This window comes from Amblyomma americanum, chromosome 4 (assembly GCF_052857255.1).
Source record: "Amblyomma americanum isolate KBUSLIRL-KWMA chromosome 4, ASM5285725v1, whole genome shotgun sequence".
Taxonomy (NCBI): Eukaryota; Metazoa; Arthropoda; class Arachnida; order Ixodida; family Ixodidae; genus Amblyomma; species Amblyomma americanum.
In genome coordinates this window covers 121,111,312-121,132,087 of record NC_135500.1, presented here as the reverse complement: position 1 = coordinate 121,132,087, position 20,776 = coordinate 121,111,312, and the positions used below count along the sequence as shown (strand labels likewise).

The window sequence follows — 20,776 nt, the reverse complement described above, 5'->3', positions numbered from 1 at the left end:
TCAAATAACCACAGCTACTTTTATTTCAGAGTAGAAATTGGATGAAAACTGGATATTTGGATTGGAATAAACACTACCTGTCAGAAGTACTTTGTGGGTTTACATCTGTTTTTTAACAAGAAATGTCACCGGAATACACCTATTTGTAACCAACCACATAAAACTGCATACCACGGAATCAAACTAAAATGCAAAACTGCAAATACGCGATAGCCTACAGAGGTTACACACTATTATGTAGACAATAGACATTCATTACGAAAAAGTAGCATATAACTGGCTCCTTTACACGCTGTGCTGCACTTTCTCCAGTTACAATTTGTTCGCAGTGAACAGCTCTGCAAAGACACTACAAATTAGAATTTTCTACAAGCATTCCACATTCTACAAGTCTACAAACTAGAATGATGTCTGCCTGCATGCTTGTACTTTGCAGCAAATAATCTGCACCCCCCCCCCCCCCCCCTCCCAGCACAGAAAAAGAAATATTACAACAGCAGTTGTACGAACATATTAAAACAATATTCCACATTTATTTCTTGAATGTGCATGCAATGCAAGGCTATTACAAGAGAATAATGCAAATTCCACAGCAGTTATTATGTAAATGACTATCAGGATTGTATGTATTAAAGGGTACATCAGTCACAACCAACACATTGCAAACTCCCTGTGTGACACTACATTTCACTGTAAAAGGAAGGCAAAATATGCGCATTAAGGAAATTAAAAAAAAACTGATCAATTAAAAGCACTGTAGTAATGCAGAATGACTAAAGCTGTTTGGCTTCAACATAATCATCTTTAAAAGTGGACCTAATTCACAGAGTGCCCTGAGAAGAACTATAAAAAGGCACATCAAAGCTATGTAGACGGTGAACATTCAGAAACCTGGGGCTTGAGAACCCTGATGAATATGTCATAAATAGCATTAGAACACACAGTTACTTGCCGACACCATTGCACAAGTCAAGAACACAGCTATGTGTAAACTCGCACAATTTGGATCAGTGGTAGTGTAAGGAGATATTGAAAACCAGAGCAACTCATGCAAGTTTACACCAGTTTATATGCAGTGACCACATTAAAAAATGACAACTTCTGGCAAAACATTCACTTTCAACAGACTGGTGCAATGCCCACCAATGTGGTTCAAATAACCAAGCGCTGACTGACGTCGGCGAATTCCTGCCAGTCCATCCTGTCACTCGCTATGTTCCCTGCATATTCTTCTATTTTTCACTTTGGTTACAAAAATGCCTTCTCTAGGAACACTGAATAGGCTGCGCTGGTCGATGCTATCAAGAGAGTCGAAGTAATGCATTTTCAGCTCGCAGAAAGCCACATGATTGTTACGACAGAAACAAGAGATTGTGTTCATCAATAGTACTTGCACAGTGTATTTCTTGAACTTCTTTTCGACAAAAAAACGTGGATCATTGTTGTTTCCCCAAGCAAAATGCCTTGTTCAGGGGGAAAGGGAAGTTTTAAATTCATCCTTGAACTTGTCATGCATATATTAACGTTTCTATCTGCCATGAAAGGCAAGAAAAGCACAAAAGCTTAGCTCATGTGGCATTGCAAGCCGTTATAATGGCTGAAATATACATTTGTTGGATCAGAGATATGAAACACTGCAGAAATATATTTCAAAACTACTTGAGGTAAAAATCAATCTTAGGGTAAATTTTAATCTGGAAGGCAGATTCTCCCATTTTGATTTATCAGTGCTCAATGCAATGACTGCAGTGAACCTCTTTATTTCGAATTGTAATTAAATCTGCAGACAGGGTAACCCACAACTGTGAACCACTCTATCACCCCTAACCACGATGTCATGATGCAGCGTTATGATGGTCAGGTTTCGATACTGTACAAGCGTATTCCTAGCATATGCGTGCCATGGGATAGACTTTCATGCTAAGGATACAGTCAAGCTTGGAATGTACTTTTTCCCTCTTATTAAAATGCTTGGGCAAGGTAGCTGTCAACTACTGATGGTTGACTACACTTTCACTGGGAATACTGCAAACCACAAGCTGCTGGAAATGAGCCCAGGGCACAAATGAGGCTATCCTTCACTACCCAAGCCAGCATGCATGAGAGCGACCTTCACTATGAGATCGCATATTTTCCTTTTTTTTTTTCGCTTGGAAATAGACATGCACAGCCAAAGAATGGCATGCCCGGAAAAGCCCAGAGAATGCAAAACCCTTTTATCGGCAATCCCAAATCTGGAATCAAATGCACTGGCCAACCACGCGCAGCACGTCATGCCAGCTCTTTCCCAGAACTCGCATGTGCTCTCTCTCTATCCAAAAACCCCCGTTATTCTCTAGTCTCGAGATCCACTAACGTCAGCTCAAGTATTTGGGCAAACAGAGCAAGAGCAGGCTGCCCGTTACTTGAGGACAGCGTCTGCACGCATGTAAATGGTGCCCGGGTGTGGCCTGGTAGCGGCAAGAGATTGGTGGATGGGCGGCGGGAAGCAGCGCACATGCTCGACAGGCAAGCTGTCCGAGTCGCTCGTCTTCAAGTATTTGTTCAGCACTGCAAATATCTGAGAGTTGAGCACTTGAAAGCGTCTGATGCGGTCCACCATCCTCTTCAGTGGCTGCAGTAAATAATAGGGCGCAGCATTAAGAAAAGCCTTGCAGAAATGAAGTGCCATTGAGAGTGCAAGAGTTAAAAAGAAAGTAATACAGGCTGTGGCAATTCACAAAAGTAAACCACTTAGAGCAACAGATGCATTCCCTCTCTTTTTGAGCTTACCTTAATAATCTTTTCTATTAGGAAAATAATCTTTCCTAGTTGGAAAGCTTTGAAAACCTTAAGCTCTGCCAAATTTTACCCCTCTATGCTTGTGATGGCCTCTTGAATTGGCATAAAAGATAGTTGAATATTTCCAGGGCTTGCACACACGGCCATGAAGATGGCAAGGCAACAAGCAACAGTGACAAAACATTGTTGATGCTTTTTTACTGCATGAATCTAGCTTTCTAAATAAAGCACAAGCCACTGCATGAGAACCAATCACAGTCCTAACGCTGCCAACCTGTGCCAGGCACCCAAAACTTAAACCAAAGCGAGAGAGACTCACTATGCCCTTGACCAGCTCGTCCTTGCCATCGACTCGCTGCACTCGCAGTATGTGGTAGCAAAAGTCGAGGGCTTCAAACCGTCGCTGCTGCCCCAGCAGCACAATCATGGCACATCCAGCCCAGTGAAGTCCTTCGCCAAACAGCTGCCTGCACAAGAAAAGGGTGGTTGCAAAAAAATAAAAATAATGCAAAACAATGTCCTACGTTGCCACCGCCAAGCCTCAGTTCATTCAGTCCAAATAATGAGCAAATGTATCAGGTCCCTATCTGCATAGCTAGAGAGTGTTAAAGAGCACGGTAAAATGGAGGCATTAGAAATTTACAGTGGAGCCCCGCTGTTATGTTCCAGGATGCGGTGTTTTCCCAGCTGTTGCGTTTTCGTGCGCCAGTCTCGTCCAAGCTCCCCAGAAACCCATGTAATACAATCTCGGCTGTTACGTCGCAGCTGTGGCAGCTTTCCCACGTACTGCGTCGCGGATGTCACCTCACGACAATCCTTTATCACGTGTTAACACCTCGACAGCCTGCATTTAGCGCATGCGGAGTGGAGATGGCACAGCGGCCAAAGTGAAAACTCTGGACTCCACATCGGCGCATGCGTGTTTGACCCATGCCGATGCCCAGCACACTTACTGAATCAGCCTGTTGTGTCTTAGGTGGTGCGGGCTGGGCAATATTTTATTTCTTTCTTGAATGCCCACTCTAAATGATGTTGATGCAGTTTCATTGCCGCTGCAGCAGGAGCGCGACCGACCGAAGGCACGAAAACGAATCTATTTGCAGCAAAAACCGTATGGCCGGTGTCTGCAGCAGTACAGTTGTGCAATAAAATGCAGTTGCAAGGGTTGGCTTTCTTTCATCCGATTCATGTTTCTTTCATCAGCGTTTTTCCTCTCGCCTGCAGCATAAAAACGGCATTTCTAGGTTCCAATAGATGACGACTGTGTAGGATTAAAGCGACCGCTGTGAAAGGAGAACAGAAGCATGCAAACGTGCCCAAACATCACCTGCTCTGTGCCCAGCCTCTTTGCTACTTACTGCCTTCCTTCCATCAAAAGCTACTCGGGCAGACTGAAAGCCATTGCGAGGCATTTAGGACTTTCTGTGCTTGCAAGCAATCGCAAGAGCCACAAAGCTTCGCATATTTCAGAGAAGCATATTGCCCTTACTAGAAGTAAAACAAAACTAAAAAAAAGCAGACAATGCTGTACATTTTTTTTTCATGCACATTTCACGGCTACTATGTTTCCTGGCTGATTGCGTTTCCTTTGCAGTCCCGTGAAAAACATAACAGCAGGGTTCTACTGTACTATCTGTCCTAAAGTTGTGCTCCTCTGAAAAGTTCCTTCATCAAATATAAAATAAGAACCAAAAAAGGCATTTCTAGAAACAGCTATCAGCACCGGCAATATAAAATTCGACACTTGGGCTAAGTCTGACCTATGCTAGCAAGCTGCTAAACACTGTTATAATGAGACAAAGCACCAAGCTTCATTGTCTGAAGGCAGTGCATGCAGATTCTGCTCCTGAAAAACAATAGTTGTTGCTTAAGTGGGGAGGCAGCTCTTCGGGACGAAAAAAGATAGCGAAAAAAAAAATCGATTTTTCAGAAGTAGAATTTCTGAAATCTGCAGCTGTTTTTCTATCGGTCTGTCAATTTTGTAATCTCCAGAGTCAATATTTGAGCTGTAAACTGAGTAGCAAACTTAGATCCGTGCTCTCCTTCGGCAGATTTTCGCGCAAGAATAGGGCTTTCTCCGCGACACGCTATTATTACAGTGGCTAGATCAGTAGGTGTGCCGACTGGCATGGGATAAAGCCTAGTTCCGCGTGCCTCCGCTTCATGACAACAAATCTGGCACTGCTGTCCTCCGCCCGGCCCTCAGGTGCGGATTGTCCGCTACTCGCCGCAGTTGCATTTGGCTTTTCGCTCGCCTCAATTCTCGCTCACAACATTACTTTTTGTGTTGACTATCTCTAGGCACTACCGCTGAAGCAAATATTCACTATTTAATAATGAAACACTAAAGTTAAGAGACAGCAGCTGCTTTATCTTCTGTTTCTGCCAGCTCTAGCGCAGTGCAGTTCACAACAGACCTAGTGCTTTATGGTAAAAATGAAAAAAGAGAACCTTACATACAGCCAGCCTGAAATGGGTGAAGAAGAGGCCTAAATTTTTATTGCTTTTGTGCCATGGTGTTCCAAATCGTTCAGAAAATGGGAGTTGTCCGCTATCTGGCTAAGTATGTACTGCACTCCGCCTTGTGCGTGAATGCAACTTCAAGGAGCAGTTCACCGAACGTACGGGACTACACATTTGTCGTTGAAGAGTTCTTGGTGCGTTTCTTGGTGCCGGCACTCCCGTTCTAGCTGTGGCCGCGGTCATATGCCGCCCTGCATGAAAATGGAAGCCTACATATATTCCCACCTGCTGCTGCAAATGGACACCTTCAAGACTGCTTGCACATTTGCTTGCTCAGTTAGTGGCAAAGCATATAGGCAAGCTTGCATGACCACTTAGCTATTTCCTGCAGCAAGGGGTTTCCCAAGGAACTGAAATTGGGGGGTGGTGATGGATCCAGTATTGCAGATAGAGGAGAAACGGTAGTCATTTTTATTTTTATTTGTGTCGTCGATGTGTTGCGTAATGTTTAATTATGACTCTAAAAGATAACAAATGCTCCGTCCCATGCAAAAAAGAAATTTGTTACGAAATTAAGGGCGTGCCTTAATTCAGGAAGGCGGGGAGGGGGGTTGGAAAGGTGTAGAAAAATCCCGCGGCTTAAAGGTGTCATATGAGATTGGATGTGAGCAGCATAAAAAGACCAGCTGACAAATCATGTCAGCAATCGTCTATCTATTGCAAGCCTTCATTTCATTCATGGCTAAGACCTCCCTCCTTGGAAAAAAAACCGGCACGTGACTAAAAAGCATGTGGAAACGTAGCGCTGAGACGTGCACTGAGAATACATGGACACTATGTCGTTATTTCACTACAAGTGCTGATAAACACTCCTATGCCCATGATTTAATTTACTTTGTTTGTTTACTCATTCGTTTCAGTATCGAATTAACTATAAGCTCATATTCTATCGATCACTTCCATTTTGCCAGATCCCTGTTCCCCATGTAAAAGCACTAAGCGTACAATACATGGAACATGGTTACACAATGCTGCAGACATTTTCAGAAGATAACTAGAAAAAATTGCCGTACGCAATATGGAACTGAACTTGTACTCAGAGGAGAGCCCTATGGGCTCTGTGTGCTGGTATGTTGGCACCAGCAGCGACCACATTGCCAGCGCCGCCTCGTGACGATGTTCAGTCAATGCCAGTCTCGAGGGGAGTGAGCGCCACCCCCCCCCCACCCCTACCCCCTCGAGATTGGCTGTGGTGGTGGCCCTGTGCCTTCCTCCATGCCCAATGCGTTTGCGTCAGCCTGGCCGCATAGCAGACGCACACTGAGCGCGATGCCATTCCGAGTCAATGCCTTCTTCTTGGCGGATTTCAACACACTGAAAGCCTTGATGCCGCCACTGCGTCACCGCTACTACATTTAGCTTCAATTGCTTTCAGGTTGGGCTGATCACCGATTCCGAGCAACCATGATTGCGTTGCACTCCCATGGCACTGTAACATCCGGCAGTGCAGTTCAACTTATTGAGATTAATTAAGTGACTTTACAGTTAGAGAAACAAGTGTCTTATTGACCCAAGTGCCTTTACAGTTTGGAAAACAAGTGTCTGATTCACCCAGATAATGAAATCAGCTATGTAATTACATCCTTTGTGACATCCACTATGTGGATGGTCGGTTATAATTGAGAAAAAAAAAAAAGGCCGCCACCGTCTGGAAGATGCTGAAGTAACGAGCATTAGCTGTTTGGTTTACTAGACGAAGAAAGCGAAGAACGCGGCCGTTGTCGAGTTACACCCCCTCAAGATACGTCCCAAACGGAATTTGCTTCGTTTGGGGGGTCAAGGTGGGCCTAGAATTCTGCTTGCGGTGCGATATGAAAACGCTTCAATGAGTAACTGCACGTATACAATGTTTACCTATTATTTAATTGTGGTTTTATACCACAACTCATAGGTACCAAATTCAGTACACAACTGTCCCCGGATGGGTGCCCCTTAGTGCTAGCCCCAGTGTCCCAGTAGCCGCAGCAGAATGGCCAGGCAGTGGCGAACCAGCAGCATCTGCCTGCATGCTTAGCACAGCAGGCACAGGTACCAGCTCCGGTTGTAGTAAAACACACTCGGAGTCAACAGAACCTGAACATAAGCGCGCGAGCGGCGCTAACTTGATTGCTTTATGTATTTTGTAAACAAATTATACATATTTTTAGTGCAACCACGACAGGGACACAGAGAACAGAGACAAACACAAGCGCTACTTGCAAGTGATTTATTGAGGGAACCACGACGGCATATATAAAGCCACAGGCCTGTGCAGATGCAGCCTAACAAGACACTTGGAAACTGCCAAGGAAAAAGTCATCGCACTAGGCGAGATAGGAACTGACTTCAGCATTATACAAGGCAACTGAAGTGTCATTCACGCAATCTGATCCAGATTTCCTTATAAAAAATGCCTCCAAGGTTTCACGAGCGGTTTTTTGCTTACTTCTGCCTCCGACTGACACGCAACGGAAACGTGGTTCACAAGCTCTGCAAGCAACGCAGTGGTCAACAAGATTCGTGCGCTCCCTAATAGCCAGGTCTCTTTTATGCTCCCTGAGTCAGTCGTTAACGCATTGCCCCGTCTGGCTGATGTACACTTTTGCCACAAGACAGGAGAATCTTATAAACAACGTTCATGGCGCACTTAACAAAACGTTTTTTGTGGTTCTTTGTCTCTGTTCTCTGTGTCCATGTCGTGGTTGCACTAAAAATATGTATAATTTGTCACAAATCCAACTAGCCCAACATCTAACTCTTTTAAAGTATTTTGTAAACAATGTACAAAGCTCTCCCCTGTCCTTTCTTGCTATCGCTCCCCTCTATACTTCTCCTAGCTATCCTCTCCCTTTCCCTTTCACCTCCACTGGCTGCAGCTCAGGTGCTTAAGATATTAGATAGCAATTGCCGCGGCCGGCAACATTCTTTTCTTTTTTTTTGTTTATTCATTTTTAAATAAACCACAACCTCGCCCTGCCCGCAGTTTGCCAACAGCCCACACACCGTTGTTGTGCCGTAAGTTTCGTGTGAACTCGCACGCACGCAGACGGCCTGTCACAATTAACATGGCAGCTGCGACACAAAACACTGAAAATTGCCTGCTGTCGCGTAGGTTTCAGCGCCATTTTCTTGCAGAATGACATCGAAGGCAGCGACAGCTAAGACGTCTTTCAATTCATCTTCAATATTTACGCGCTAACATGCGTCGTCTCCTGAAAGCCGTCTCCACGCCCACAGCTTTTTTGCACCTCCTTGGCGGCTGGTGCCGTGGTTCCTTGCACCAAAGCGGCACCACGGCTGCACCCAAATCAATCGCGGATGGCGGTGCAGAGGGTGCTGTGAATCGAGGGCCCTGGTGCAGCACACCATGAACCGGTGCAGGCGGTAAAGTGAACCACAGCTGAATCAAATGCAGCTACGATTATCGTTCTACTGCAGCCATAGAGTTTCTTACTATTACCTAGAGGGAAAGCTGGTGCCTCATCTATGGGAGTTTGCATGGAGCTTCCTCAAGACCACCTCAGCCCCCATGAGCGCTCTAAGCATCATGGGACAGAGAGCTACCGACTGCAGAACCACAACTTTTGGCCAAAAAATAATGTAAAAGTAAATGTTCTTTGATAATCAAGAATGCCCTAACATTCAATATCCTGTCTATAAATTTCAACAAACGAGCTTTGCTAGAATAGCATGTGAATGCAAAGTTTGCCCAAAATAAGAGATGGTTTGCTCTCCTATTAGCCAAGTATTGCAGACAACAAAAGCCAATATCTCGTGCTTAACAGGTACACTTTTAAAAATGAAAAAAAAAAATTGATGATGGCCTAGCTCTGTTAGGCCAGGATATACGTAGCGAAAGCACGGCGACATCTGGTTCGGAAGAGTTAATATATGAAACCCGTGCATTCACTATATGCGCCTTTAGTCATGATTAAACCTTGAACCGTCGTGGCGGAGTGGTAGCATCTCCACCTCTAACGCCAAAGGCCCTGGTTCGATTCCCAGCCTCGACACAAGGTTTTCTTTATTCAGTGAGTGTGCGGGGGTTTCAGTGGCTCCCACCACTGACCACGTGTTGCAGAGCAGCTGCCAGCGGCGCGACGCCGTGGCTGGTCACGTGGTTCGTCACGTGACCACGATGGGACTGCGAGCATAGCGAAACTGGGAGTTTGTGGCCAATGTAGCTTTCGCTACAAAAAATATCGTTGCTTAAACACTTCAGGAGGTTTTTTAATTGCATTTCAGAAAACAGAAACCTTTTATTGGCGTCGTGTGCTGTTGCATTTTTGCTACTATGGCTTTTACACACTATGTTCGCGCCAAAATCGTCTGTGTGTGGGGCGCGCCACGGATGGAATAGGACATCTCAGTAATGACACTCTGTTGACGAAGAAGAAGGAGCGCCGACCAAAGAAAACAAAAAACTTAAACAGACGTTTCGGCTCCCGTACGGGAGCCTTGTTCACATTGAAATGAAGCAAGCAGCTCAGTGGCATTACATATGCTTGAAAAGAGGGCGCAGGGAGCGTGCGTAGATTGGGTTAAGATTTCCATCGTTGCGAGGGTGTGACTAGTAGTTTGGATGATTAATGATTCCAAGTGCAGGCGAGGGTATAGCTTCTTTTCGGTTGAAAGCACGTGTGCCTGACCCCAGTCGATGTCATGGCCTGTAGATACTGCGTGCTCGGCGATAGCATTTGAATCCACTTTTTTGTTGCGTACATCGTTACTATGTTCTTTTAGCCGCCTCTCGAAATTTCCGGTTTCGCCAATTTATGCGTAGTCACAGTCGGAACAAGGAACCTTGTACACTACGCCTGGATATTTTTCTTTGGGAAGGGGGTCTTTGACATTTACCAACGCATGGCGCAGTTTTCTTGTCGGAACGTGGGCGATATGAACACCAAAGGTGGGCATGATGCGTGCTAAAGCCTCGCTTAGTCCGGGAGCATAGGGCACGGCAGCACGTTTCAAGGGTGACAGAGGAGTATTGCTTGCTGGGCGACATAACTGTTTTTCCACGGATTGCACAAATGAGGTCGGGTAGTTGTTGCTTGAAAGTTCTTGTCGTATAGTTTGAAAATCAATGGTCTAGTCTTCAAGGGAGCTGCAGATGCGTTGCGATCGTTTGAACAAGGACATAGCGACTGATTTCTTCTGTGTAGCAGGGTGAACCGAATTAAAGTTAAGGTATCTTCCGGTGTTGGTCGGTTTTCTATAAACGCTGAAACTGAGCTTATTGCTGTCCCGCCTTATCAATACATCTAGAAACTGCAACGCACCATTCGCTTCTTCTTCGGTAGTGAAGTCTATTGCTCATTCTATAGAATTCAAATGGTGCGAGAAGGCGGCTAAGTCAGAATTACGAATCAGGCAAAAGCAGTCGTCAACATATCTCAGGAAAATTTTAGGAGGTGATGCAAACGTTTCAAGGGCACGGTGCTCGACGGATCCCATACAGAGGTTAGCGACGGTCACTGATATAGAGGCACCCATTGGTGTGCCCTGAAGTTGACGGTAAAAGCGTCCTTGAAAGACGAAATAAGTATTATCCAGGCAGAACTGCAGGAGTCTACGGAGATCCAGAACTTCAATGGGGGTTCGTTTAGGTAGAGACTTGTCAGCTTCGAGAGCAGCAGAGCAGACTTGTACGGCCAGGTCGACATGAACGCATGTGAAAAGCGACTTGACGTCAAACGAGACCATGAGCTCGTCATCGTCCGGTACTATGTCGCTTACCTTTTTGATGAAATCAGTCGAGTTGCGAACGTGCGTTGAGCCAAGGCCGACAAGAGGGGAGAGGATACGATGGAGGTAGCTGGATAGATTGTGAAGAGGGGACCGACTGTAGTCTACGATGGGGCGCATGGGCATACTAGGTTTGTGCACCTTTGGTAGACCGTAGAGAGCAGGGGCTGAGCCGTTGGTGCACAGCAGAGTGAAGTAGAGTGGCTTGTAGGTCGGGGGAACAAAACAAAAGACGTCTGAAAGAAGTTTCTGCAAGTCGCGCTGAACTTTCGAGGTTGGGTCCTTGTTAAGACGCGAGTAGGTGCTTTCATCTTCCAGAAGGCTTTCCATTCTGCTTATGTAGTCAGTTCGGTTCAAGAGAACTGCGCTGTTTCCTTTATCAGCGGGGAGTATAACGAGATCTTTGTTGTCTCGCAGGTTCTGTGGTAAGCGGGGACAGGTGTTGTCCTGGGCGATACTTGGAGAGGACGCTGACTGCGCGAGTCCTTGCTTCATCGCGGCGCGACACTTCCACCTGGCTCACCGCGTTTTCCACAGCACACACAAGTTTTTTGGGGTCAAGAGTAGGTCCAGTGTTGAAATTGAGGCCAAGCTTATCTTTGCATTCCAGTATCCTGGCCTGAAGGAGTGATCGTTCGGCTTTGGCGACAACGCTCAGACCAAATCGTCTGTTTATGTTTTTTGTTTTCTTTGGTCGGCGCTCCTTCTTCTTCGTCAACATGTTTGTCCCCGACCAGACGAGTTTTCGTCGAACTCTCGACTTCATCAATCTTCGCCGGGCGTACGGCCAACCCATCGTCACAAGCATCCGCCAGTACGTGTCCTTGATCACCCGCATCTCTTTGTTCAAAGGCCATATTCAGTTCAACCTGACATGCAAGTCCTTTTCTGTTATTCCACGGTCCCTCCGTTTGATCCGTCCAGTCTGCACACGCTTAGGTCTGAGCGTTGTCGCCAAAGCCGAACGATCACTCCTTCAGGCCAGAATACTGGAATGCAAAGATAAGCTAAGAGTTCCAGAAAACGAGGCATTCTTCACTCGACGTCGCTTGGAATCACTCTACCCTGAAGAATTTGCCAGCATTCAACTGCACGCCAACCACAAGGCACCTGTACAGTCCCGGTGTGCTGAACTTGCACACAAAAACAAATTGCATCGCCTTCTTCCGCAACGCCCAAAAACTGAAAAAGCTACGCCCACAACCGTCGTCAAAATCTTCTCCTCGTACAAACCTAGCAGCGCTGAAATTTCTGTTTTAAACCTTGGCCTCAATTTCAACACTGGACCTACTCTTGACCCCAAAAAACTTGTGTGTGCTGTGGAAAACGCGGTGAGCCAGGTGGAAGTGTCGCGCCGCGATGAAGCAAGGACTCGCGCAGTCAGCGTCCTCTCCAAGTATCGCCCAGGACAACACCTGTCCCCGCTTACCACAGAACAGCAAAAAGCCGTGAAGAGCCTGCGAGACAACAAAGATCTCGTTATACTCCCCGCTGATAAAGGAAACAGCACAGTTCTCTTGAACCGAACTGACTACATAAGCAGAATGGAAAGCCTTCTGGAAGATGAAAGCACCTACTCCCGTCTTAACAAGGACCCAACCTCGAAAGTTCAGCGCGACTTGCAGAAACGTCTTTCAGACGTATTTCGTATCGTTCCTCCGACCTACAAGCCACTCTACTTCACTCTGCTGTGCACCAACGGCTCAGCCCCTGCTCTCTACGGTCTACCGAAGGTGCACAAACCTAGTATGCCCATGCGCCCCATCGTAGACTACAGTCGGTCCCCTCTTCACAGTCTATCCAGCTACCTCCATCGTATCCTCTCCCCTTTTGTCGGCCTCGGCTCAACGCACGTTCGCAACTCGACTGATTTCATCAAGAAGGTAAGCGACATAGCACCGGACGATGACGAGCTCATGGTCTCGTTTGACGTCAAGTCGCTTTTCACATGCGTTCCTGTCGACCTGGCCGTACAAGTCTGCTCTGCTGCTCTCGAAGCTGACAAGTCTCTACCTAAACGAACTCCCATTGAAGTTCTGGATCTCCGTAGACTCCTGCAGTTCTGCCTGGATAATACTTATTTCGTCTTTCAAGGACGCTTTTACCGTCAACTTCAGGGCACACCAATGGGTGCCTCTATATCAGTGACCGTCGCTAACCTCTGTATGGAATCCGTCGAGCACCGTGCCCTTGAAACGTTTGCATCACCTCCTAGAATTTTCCTGAGATATGTTGACGACTGCTTTTGCCTGATTCGTAATTCTGACTTAGCCGCCTTCTCGCACCATTTGAATTCTATAGAACGAGCAATAGACTTCACTACCGAAGAAGAAGCGAATGGTGCGTTGCCCTTTCTATATGTATTGATAAGGCGGGACAGCAATAAGCTCAGTTTCAGCGTTTATAGAAAACCGACCAACACCGGAAGATACCTTAACTTTAATTCGGTTCACCCTGCTACACAGAAGAAATCAGTCGCTATGTCCTTGTTCAAACGACCGCAACGCATCTGCAGCTCCCTTGAAGACCAGACCATTGATTTTCAAACTATACGACAAGAACTTTCAAGCAACAACTACCCGACCTCATTTGTGCAATCCGTGGAAAAACAGTTATGTCGCCCAGCAAGCGATACTCCTCTGTCACCCTTGAAACGTGCTGCCGTGCCCTATGCTCCCGGACTAAGCGAGGCTTTAGCACGCATCATGCGCACCTTTGGTGTTCATATCGCCCACGTTCCGACAAGAAAACTGCGCCATGCGTTGGTAAATGTCAAAGACCCCCTTCCCAAAGAAAAATATCCAGGCGTAGTGTACAAGGTTCCTTGTTCCGACTGCGACTACGCATATATTGGCGAAACCGGAAATTTCGAGAGGCGGCTAAAAGAACATAGTAACGATGTACGCAACAAAAAAGTGGATTCAAATGCTATCGCCGAGCACGCAGTATCTACAGGCCATGACATCGACTGGGGTCGGGCACACGTGCTTTCAACCCCTCGCAACGATGGAAATCTTAACCCAATCTACGCACGCTCCCTGCGCCCTCTTTTCAAGCATATGTAATGCCACTGAGCTGCTTGCTTCATTTCAATGTGAACAAGGCTCCCGTACGGGAGCCGAAACGTCTGTTTATGTTTTTTGTTTTCTTTGGTCGGCGCTCCTTCTTCTTCGTCAACATGTTTGTCCCCGACCAGACGAGTTTTCGTCGAACTCTCGACTTCAATGACACTTTGTATTCCCGAAAAAAATCACTGTCCTGCTCCAAGTAGCTCACCGGCCTACGATGCACTGAGCGTCCATGGTGGCTAAGGTGCAGCGCATTTCCTTACTATTACCAAGAGGGAAAGCTGGCAGTGCTGCTTTTCTGCTCGTTTGTTGCAATTTATTGGCAGGATATTGAATGCTAGGGCATTCTTGATTATTGAACGTTTATTTTTGCATTATTTATTAGCCAAAAGTTGCGGTTCAGCAGTCGGCAGCTCTCCGCCCCATGATGCTTAGAGTGCTTAGAGCGCCCATCGTGGCTGAGGTGGTCTTGAGAAAGCTCCATACAAACTTCCATAGACCGGGAACCAGCTTTCCCTCTAGGTAATAGTAATAAACTCTATGACGCAGTGCTGCCATCTTTCCCTCTAGTTAATAGCACAACCTACTGTGTTATACAGCAAGTCGTGGTTAATGGTAAGAAAGCGATCGCTGCCATCTTGGCCTCGTTTGAAAGAGCTGCTTTTCGATTGAATTGGCTGTTGGGGAAAGGAAACGGTGCATTATCTGTCTCACATATCGGCGGACACCTGAACCGCACTGTAAGGAAAGGGATATAGGTGGGACTGAGAGACCACCTGGGGATCTTTAACGTGCATTGACATCCCACAGTTCAAGTTCAAGATACTTTATTTCCTTAAATGTTTATTTCCCCTCCGCTCCCTCAGTCACACCCTAAGGGTCCTCCAAGGGAGAGGGAGCCCCGCAGGGGGATGTCTTTCGCAAAGCGTCCCGTGGCAGACGGATTGCTCGAGCTTGCTGCTCCGGAGCCCAGCTCCGGAAGAGGCCATCCCAGGTTTTAAGGTGAAAGCCTTTAATGGCTCATACTCACAGCCACGACCCTGTCTGTCTGTCCGCCCGTTATGCTCTTCAGCAACTCGATAAGGAAAAAAGCCTTTGTGCACAGTGAGAGTCGAACCACCATCCTTCCGTTCCACAGCCGAGCGTGCTAACGAATATGCTACTTCCTACCAACGCATATGTATTTCTTGTCTAGGACGCTGGAGAGTGTTTGCAGAAAGGTGTCAAATCAGACGGACGCCTCCCAAATGCCCTCCAGTGTCTCCAGAAATTAAGATTCACAAACAATTGTGCACTTAATCAACATCTTAACCACACATCAGTGACACAAGCAGCAACACCGCGCTAAAGGCTTTCACCTCATCGCCTTTAGGTCCAAAAAGTGCCCTCCTGAATTTTCTTTCTCTGTGATTCCATCAATATGCCCAAGAGAATCAGGACATTTTCAAATGAGGTGATCCTGATTAGCTAATATCCCGCATTTAGTGCAGAACTTCGGAGGTTGCCTTACCTCCCTGTATAGATAAGGAGGAAAGAATCGGTTGGTTTGTAATCTTCTCGTCTCTGCACTCCTTAGGAGTGACAGACTGATCTGGAGGTGGGAGGTCTAGTCTGTCATCCCTGTAATCAGCCATGATTTCCGTGTACGTGATGAGCGGGCCCTTGACCCCCGTTATGGGTGATTCCAAGGCGGCCTGGGTGTAGATATCTCTGGTAAGACTGTTAGCAGCCTCATTGCCTGGAATCCCCTCGTGAGCCGGGACCCGTATGATGGAGATCTCTCTATCCAATACCAATTGTCCGAGTACCTTAACTGCTTCTTTCGAAGCGATCCCCTTATTAAAGTTTCTTACTGCTAGCTTTCTGTCGCAAAGTATGAATTTGGCTTTGGTGCTCCTGCAGGCTAACGCCAGAGCGGCCTCTTCTGCTACGAGCGAGTCTCTAGTATTGAGGGATCTGGTGACCACCGTTTCGTAGTCTCCATCGATTACTGCCGCGACGCAGTACGCAATATGACTAGAGTCTACCCCTCGTAGTCTTTCTCTTATAGCTTTGACTCTATGTGCCCTGCGCTCCTTGTTGTGTGTCGGGTGCATATTCTTCGGAATTGGAGCGATGTTCAGCCTCTTTCAAACCTGAAGAGCCATTTCCACTGCCACGTATGACCGCTCCTTCTGGTTCTCCCCTATGCTGGCCAGGACCTGCCTTCCTGCCCGCGTGGAATTGAGTCTCCAGAGTTGCACCTCCCTCACCGCTGTAGCGATTTCACACCACGTATTACGTACCCCCACTTTCAACACGCTGGCGGGAATGCCTAGCGCTTTTTTATATGCCCTCCTAATCAGAGTGTCTAGTTTGTGTTCCTTGCTCTGGCTGAGATCGAGAAACGGGGTTGCATACGCGATCCTGCTAATAATGAACGCATGTGTTAGGCACAATTAGGGGCAGTGCTCCCACAAACCCTTATCTTTGAGTAAGATTCTACGGAAGATCCCAGTTACCTGAGCCACATAATGGGCTAACTTGTTTATGACTATCTTGTTTTTTCCATTCTCTTGGAGAACGAAGCCTAGAACTTTGATTACTGGCACCCTAGGTACCCTGTTACCCACCCCACTAGCACCCCTCCACCGGCGAGTAGAGCCTTGGAAGGCGTATTTCTTTCCTTTTCTGTTCCTTCAATGAAAGTATGAAAATTTCAGACTTATGCGGAGAGCAGGACAGTCCTCTGGCAAAAACGTATTTTTCTACCGTCTCCGCCGCTATCTGAAGTCTATGCGAGATATCGGCATTGGAGCCCCCCAGATCGAAATAGTGATATTGTCAGCGTATATGCTATGTTTGATCCCCTCTATTTGCCTTAGGAGAGGGGAGAGTTTCCTTAAAGTGAAAATAAACAACATGGGGGAGAGAACAGATCCCTGCGGTGTTCCTCTATACTCCATCGCCAAAGGTTTGGACTTGAGATCTAAGAATTTGATGGTAGTCTGTCTGTCCGAGAGAAAGTTCTTAACGTACCTTGACTCCTACATTGGAGTCGTTTAGACCTTTGAGTACTGCCCTGGGTTCCACGTTATCGAAAGCCTTCATGAGGTCCAGCCAAGAATCCCTCTTGTGCCGGCCTGTTCTCCCTTATCTAGGACGTTGTGTTTCAGCTGAAGCATGATGTCCTGTGTGCTGAAACCCAGCCTGTACCCGGCCATTTCATCTGGCCAGAGCCCTTCTCTTTCCATGTATTTAGAGAGCCTTTTTCTGCACTACCTTCTCCATTAGCTTCCCCAAGCAGGAAGTGAGAAAGATGGATCACATATTATTCAAGTCCAGAGTTTTGCCTGGTTTGGGAATAAGGACTAGGTTGGACTGCTTCCATTCCTTTGGAATTTCCCCCGTTTCCCCAGATCGTGTTCATAATTTCCGTCAGGTACATGATCGAATTGTCTTCTAGTTTCTTAAGCGTGGTGTTAGTTATTCCATCCAGACCTCTTTAGCTCGGCCAGGACCGCTCTCACCTATGCCTTTTCGAAGGGTTCATCCAGTTCCGCATTGGGTATGCCTGAGTACTCCAGAAGGAGCATGCCCAGTTATTGGCTGATGTATGTCTTTCTAATGTGGTCCAGTAGTTCGTTTGAGCCTTCAAAGTTGTGCTTAGAAGCAATCTGAGTTACCCTAGTTCGTCGCTTTGAACGATTAGGATCTATTAGGTGACACTAGATTGCCCAGGTTCTCGAAAGACTCATATTCAACCCTAACTCGTCGCATAGGTCCATCCAGCCCTGTTGGCAGAACCAGGCCGCATGCTTTTCGATCAACCTATTTCTCTGTGTAGTTCTCTCCGTAGATGCCTATCCCACCTCTGTTTCCTTAGTGCGTCTTCCAGCTCTTTCTTCCGATGTATCATATTGAGTAGTTGACTGTCCATTTTAGGAGTCTCCCGAAGTCTTAGCTTCTTCAGTAGCTTCCTTAGCATGGGTTTGGAGTTCCTGCGTCCAGTCATTCAGGCTGGCCCATCCGTTTCCGTCTTCAGTAATCCTAATCTCTCTAAATTTGTCCCAGTCCATTAATTAAGCTTTACTTGAAAGTTTCCAGATTTTCAGTCCTGATGAGATCACTATGATTAGGTGATCACTTCCTAAATTAATGCAGGTGTTGCTCCAGCGAGCATCATCGCAGCAGTGCGTGAGAGTAAGGTCCGAAGTAGTCTTTACATACACTGTTGCCCATCCTGATGGGGCAGCAAAGGTCCGTGAGTAGAGACAGCCCGCTGGCTAGGATGCCATCTAAATGTTTGTTACCCTTAGCAAGCTGCAAGTCGTACCCCCACTCCTGATGCCGAGCACTGAAGTCCCCCACGATAACCAACCTGTTTCTCCTAGCTATTTTGACATCGCACAGCACACGGGCTGCTTTTCGTTTTCAATTTCGCGCCGCTACGGCTCTTTTACGCTCATTGGACGAGGGAGAAAATGCCGCCAAAAAAAGTTGCAACGCGCGATGCTATTCGCTAGTCGGAGCACGTGACTGCAGACTGCTACCTGATTGGCTGAAGTGTCTCGTGATCTTGTCAAAGTGCATTCGCAGGCGCGTCTCGCAACCATGCCAACGTCGGCGCAGAAGTTCCGTACAGCTCGTAAAAACGGAAAAAAAAGGAAAAAATCGCTAATTAACAACGCGAAGCAGAGCGCTGTGGACACCTCGAGCGCCACGGAAACCCCGATCGCCGTGGATACGCCTTCGCCAGCTGATGGGGAAGTACAGACTACGCTCAGCCAGCTAAGCCTAACGGCGGCGCCGGCCGCGCAAACCTCTTCGGACAGCGGTCGCGTTCGTCACGATACGCCGATGCTACAACCTTGCGAGATGAAAAAAACAGAAAAGAAAGCTCAAGAGAAACTTCACAAGACGGTATTAGCCGCAGCAACGGAGCGCAAAGCGGCGTTCTTCGGTGGAACTGGAGACGCCACAACAGCCCCGCTCTTAGTCAGTTTGGAGCTAATGAACGAGATGCTGGCGTCAGTGACGTGTAAGGAATGCAACGGCGACGTGAAGATTGATAAATCCGGAAGAGAGCACGGCCTTGCCGCCAAACTGACCCTCACATGTACGAACTGTGGCAAAAGTTCATCTGTCTAGATGGAGTTCGCCGCGTGTGAAAACCAACCAGTGATGCCTTTCGTGGAGAACATCCTCGCCGCGCGCGCAATGCAATGAACGGGAACTCAACGTGCTGCGCTGAATGACGTGTTACCGTTGATGAATAAATCCCACCGCGGTCTGCATTCAAAAACTTCGCAGCGAAATGTAGTTGATGCCCGCGGTGGACCGTGCGGCCCGAAAGTTGACTTCCCAGTCCCGACTGGTTCGCTGGTTCGTGGTCAGCGCAGCACCGAAATCAAAGAAAACAAAATGCAGATGCTTAAGCTGCGTATCTGCAACAAAGTCTACATGTGCACAGATTCTTCGTCACAAACTTTGGTCGACGAAAACATTTAAAATGAGGAATCGCTCTCCCATTCATCAGAACTATATCGAGCATTTGTGGTTTTAAATCCAGAAGGATATACTCTGATCATTTCCTCGTATATACCACGGTCCGTCGTTAAATGACAAGTTAATGCTAAGGGGAAGATAATGAAAACTCGGAGAACGAAAGTTTTGTGCTCGTTCCATAAAAATGTACTATATAGCGGAAAAGATTCTCTACGACGCGTGAGCCGTAAATCCGATAGCGCCGTAGCTGGTGGCTTTAGACGATACTTGAGTCGAACTGTCAGATAAATTGCAAGATTGCTGGGAGGTGTATATAGTAGTTAATTACGCTGATGTCGCTTTTCGCATGTCCTGTATGTACTTATTTTCACCCTCATATACGTCACAACTTCCTTAAACGAGAGGCCTGTATCGATGTCTCAAAAGAATGCTAATTACTAATGTGCGAGCAAGTGTCAAGAAACACTGTAGTGCATTGTTCTCTACGCCCCTTCCGCTTTTGCTGTCAAACAAGAGGCCACCAGATTTCTCTGGAATGACTGTAGCCACATGCAAGTCTCTCCATGTTCAAAATTATTGTAAGTGCATTAGGCGTCTAAAGTTCCTGGTCACTTTTAAATTTTGCAAGGCCGAGAGCGATCGTCATTCTGACCTTCGTTGGCCAAGCACTTGTTTTACCGCTGCGCTGCCGAACTGCATGCTTTCTGTTTGAGGACACGAGTTAGCCTAATAAACAATTTTCGAGTTGGACGCAAGCTTCCTTGTCATCATTCTGGCCTGTACTGTATGTTAACAGAACGTTACAGAAGCAACCAGTACAATCTGCGTATGCTGCCACAGATATTGACGCGTACTGAGTATTGCAATTTCAGAAAGTATGTATGTCCAATGAGTGACTTCAGCTATCATAAAGAGTGCCATTTTTTGTTGTCCACGTATATTCAACCTGAGGTGTGTCCTGAAACTGCCTAAAATATTTGGTTTAAGTCTCATTGTAAAAGACGTCGGATTATGCACTTGAATGCCCTCTATTCTCTTAAATTCGGGGACCTTTACTAACATGTGAGCATAACAAGCGTTAATTTTTAGTTCCTTACATTGTAAGCTAAGCCAGCTGGTATAACATGCATTGCTGTGAGGTTTAGTGAAGCTCTGTTAAGTTGCGGAAAATTTCTTTTTGTGGTGCTACT

The 20,776-nt window shown here is 46.7% G+C and overlaps 1 protein-coding gene across 2 annotated transcripts in view; it reads right to left on the bottom strand.

Annotated features, from left to right (window-relative positions):
- Positions 1-513: 513 nt before the first annotated feature.
- Positions 514-20,776, bottom strand: part of Cyfip (Cytoplasmic FMR1-interacting protein Sra-1) — an 88,484-nt gene continuing 68,221 nt past the window's right edge. For both annotated transcript variants that reach the window (XM_077661618.1, XM_077661617.1), the window contains 2 exons: positions 3,101-3,248; positions 514-2,614 (listed from right to left, as the gene is read on the bottom strand). In XM_077661618.1, coding sequence (XP_077517744.1) covers positions 2,402-2,614; positions 3,101-3,248 — 361 coding nt within the window. In that variant the 3' untranslated portion in view covers positions 514-2,401. The remainder of the gene's footprint in view (positions 2,615-3,100; positions 3,249-20,776) is intronic.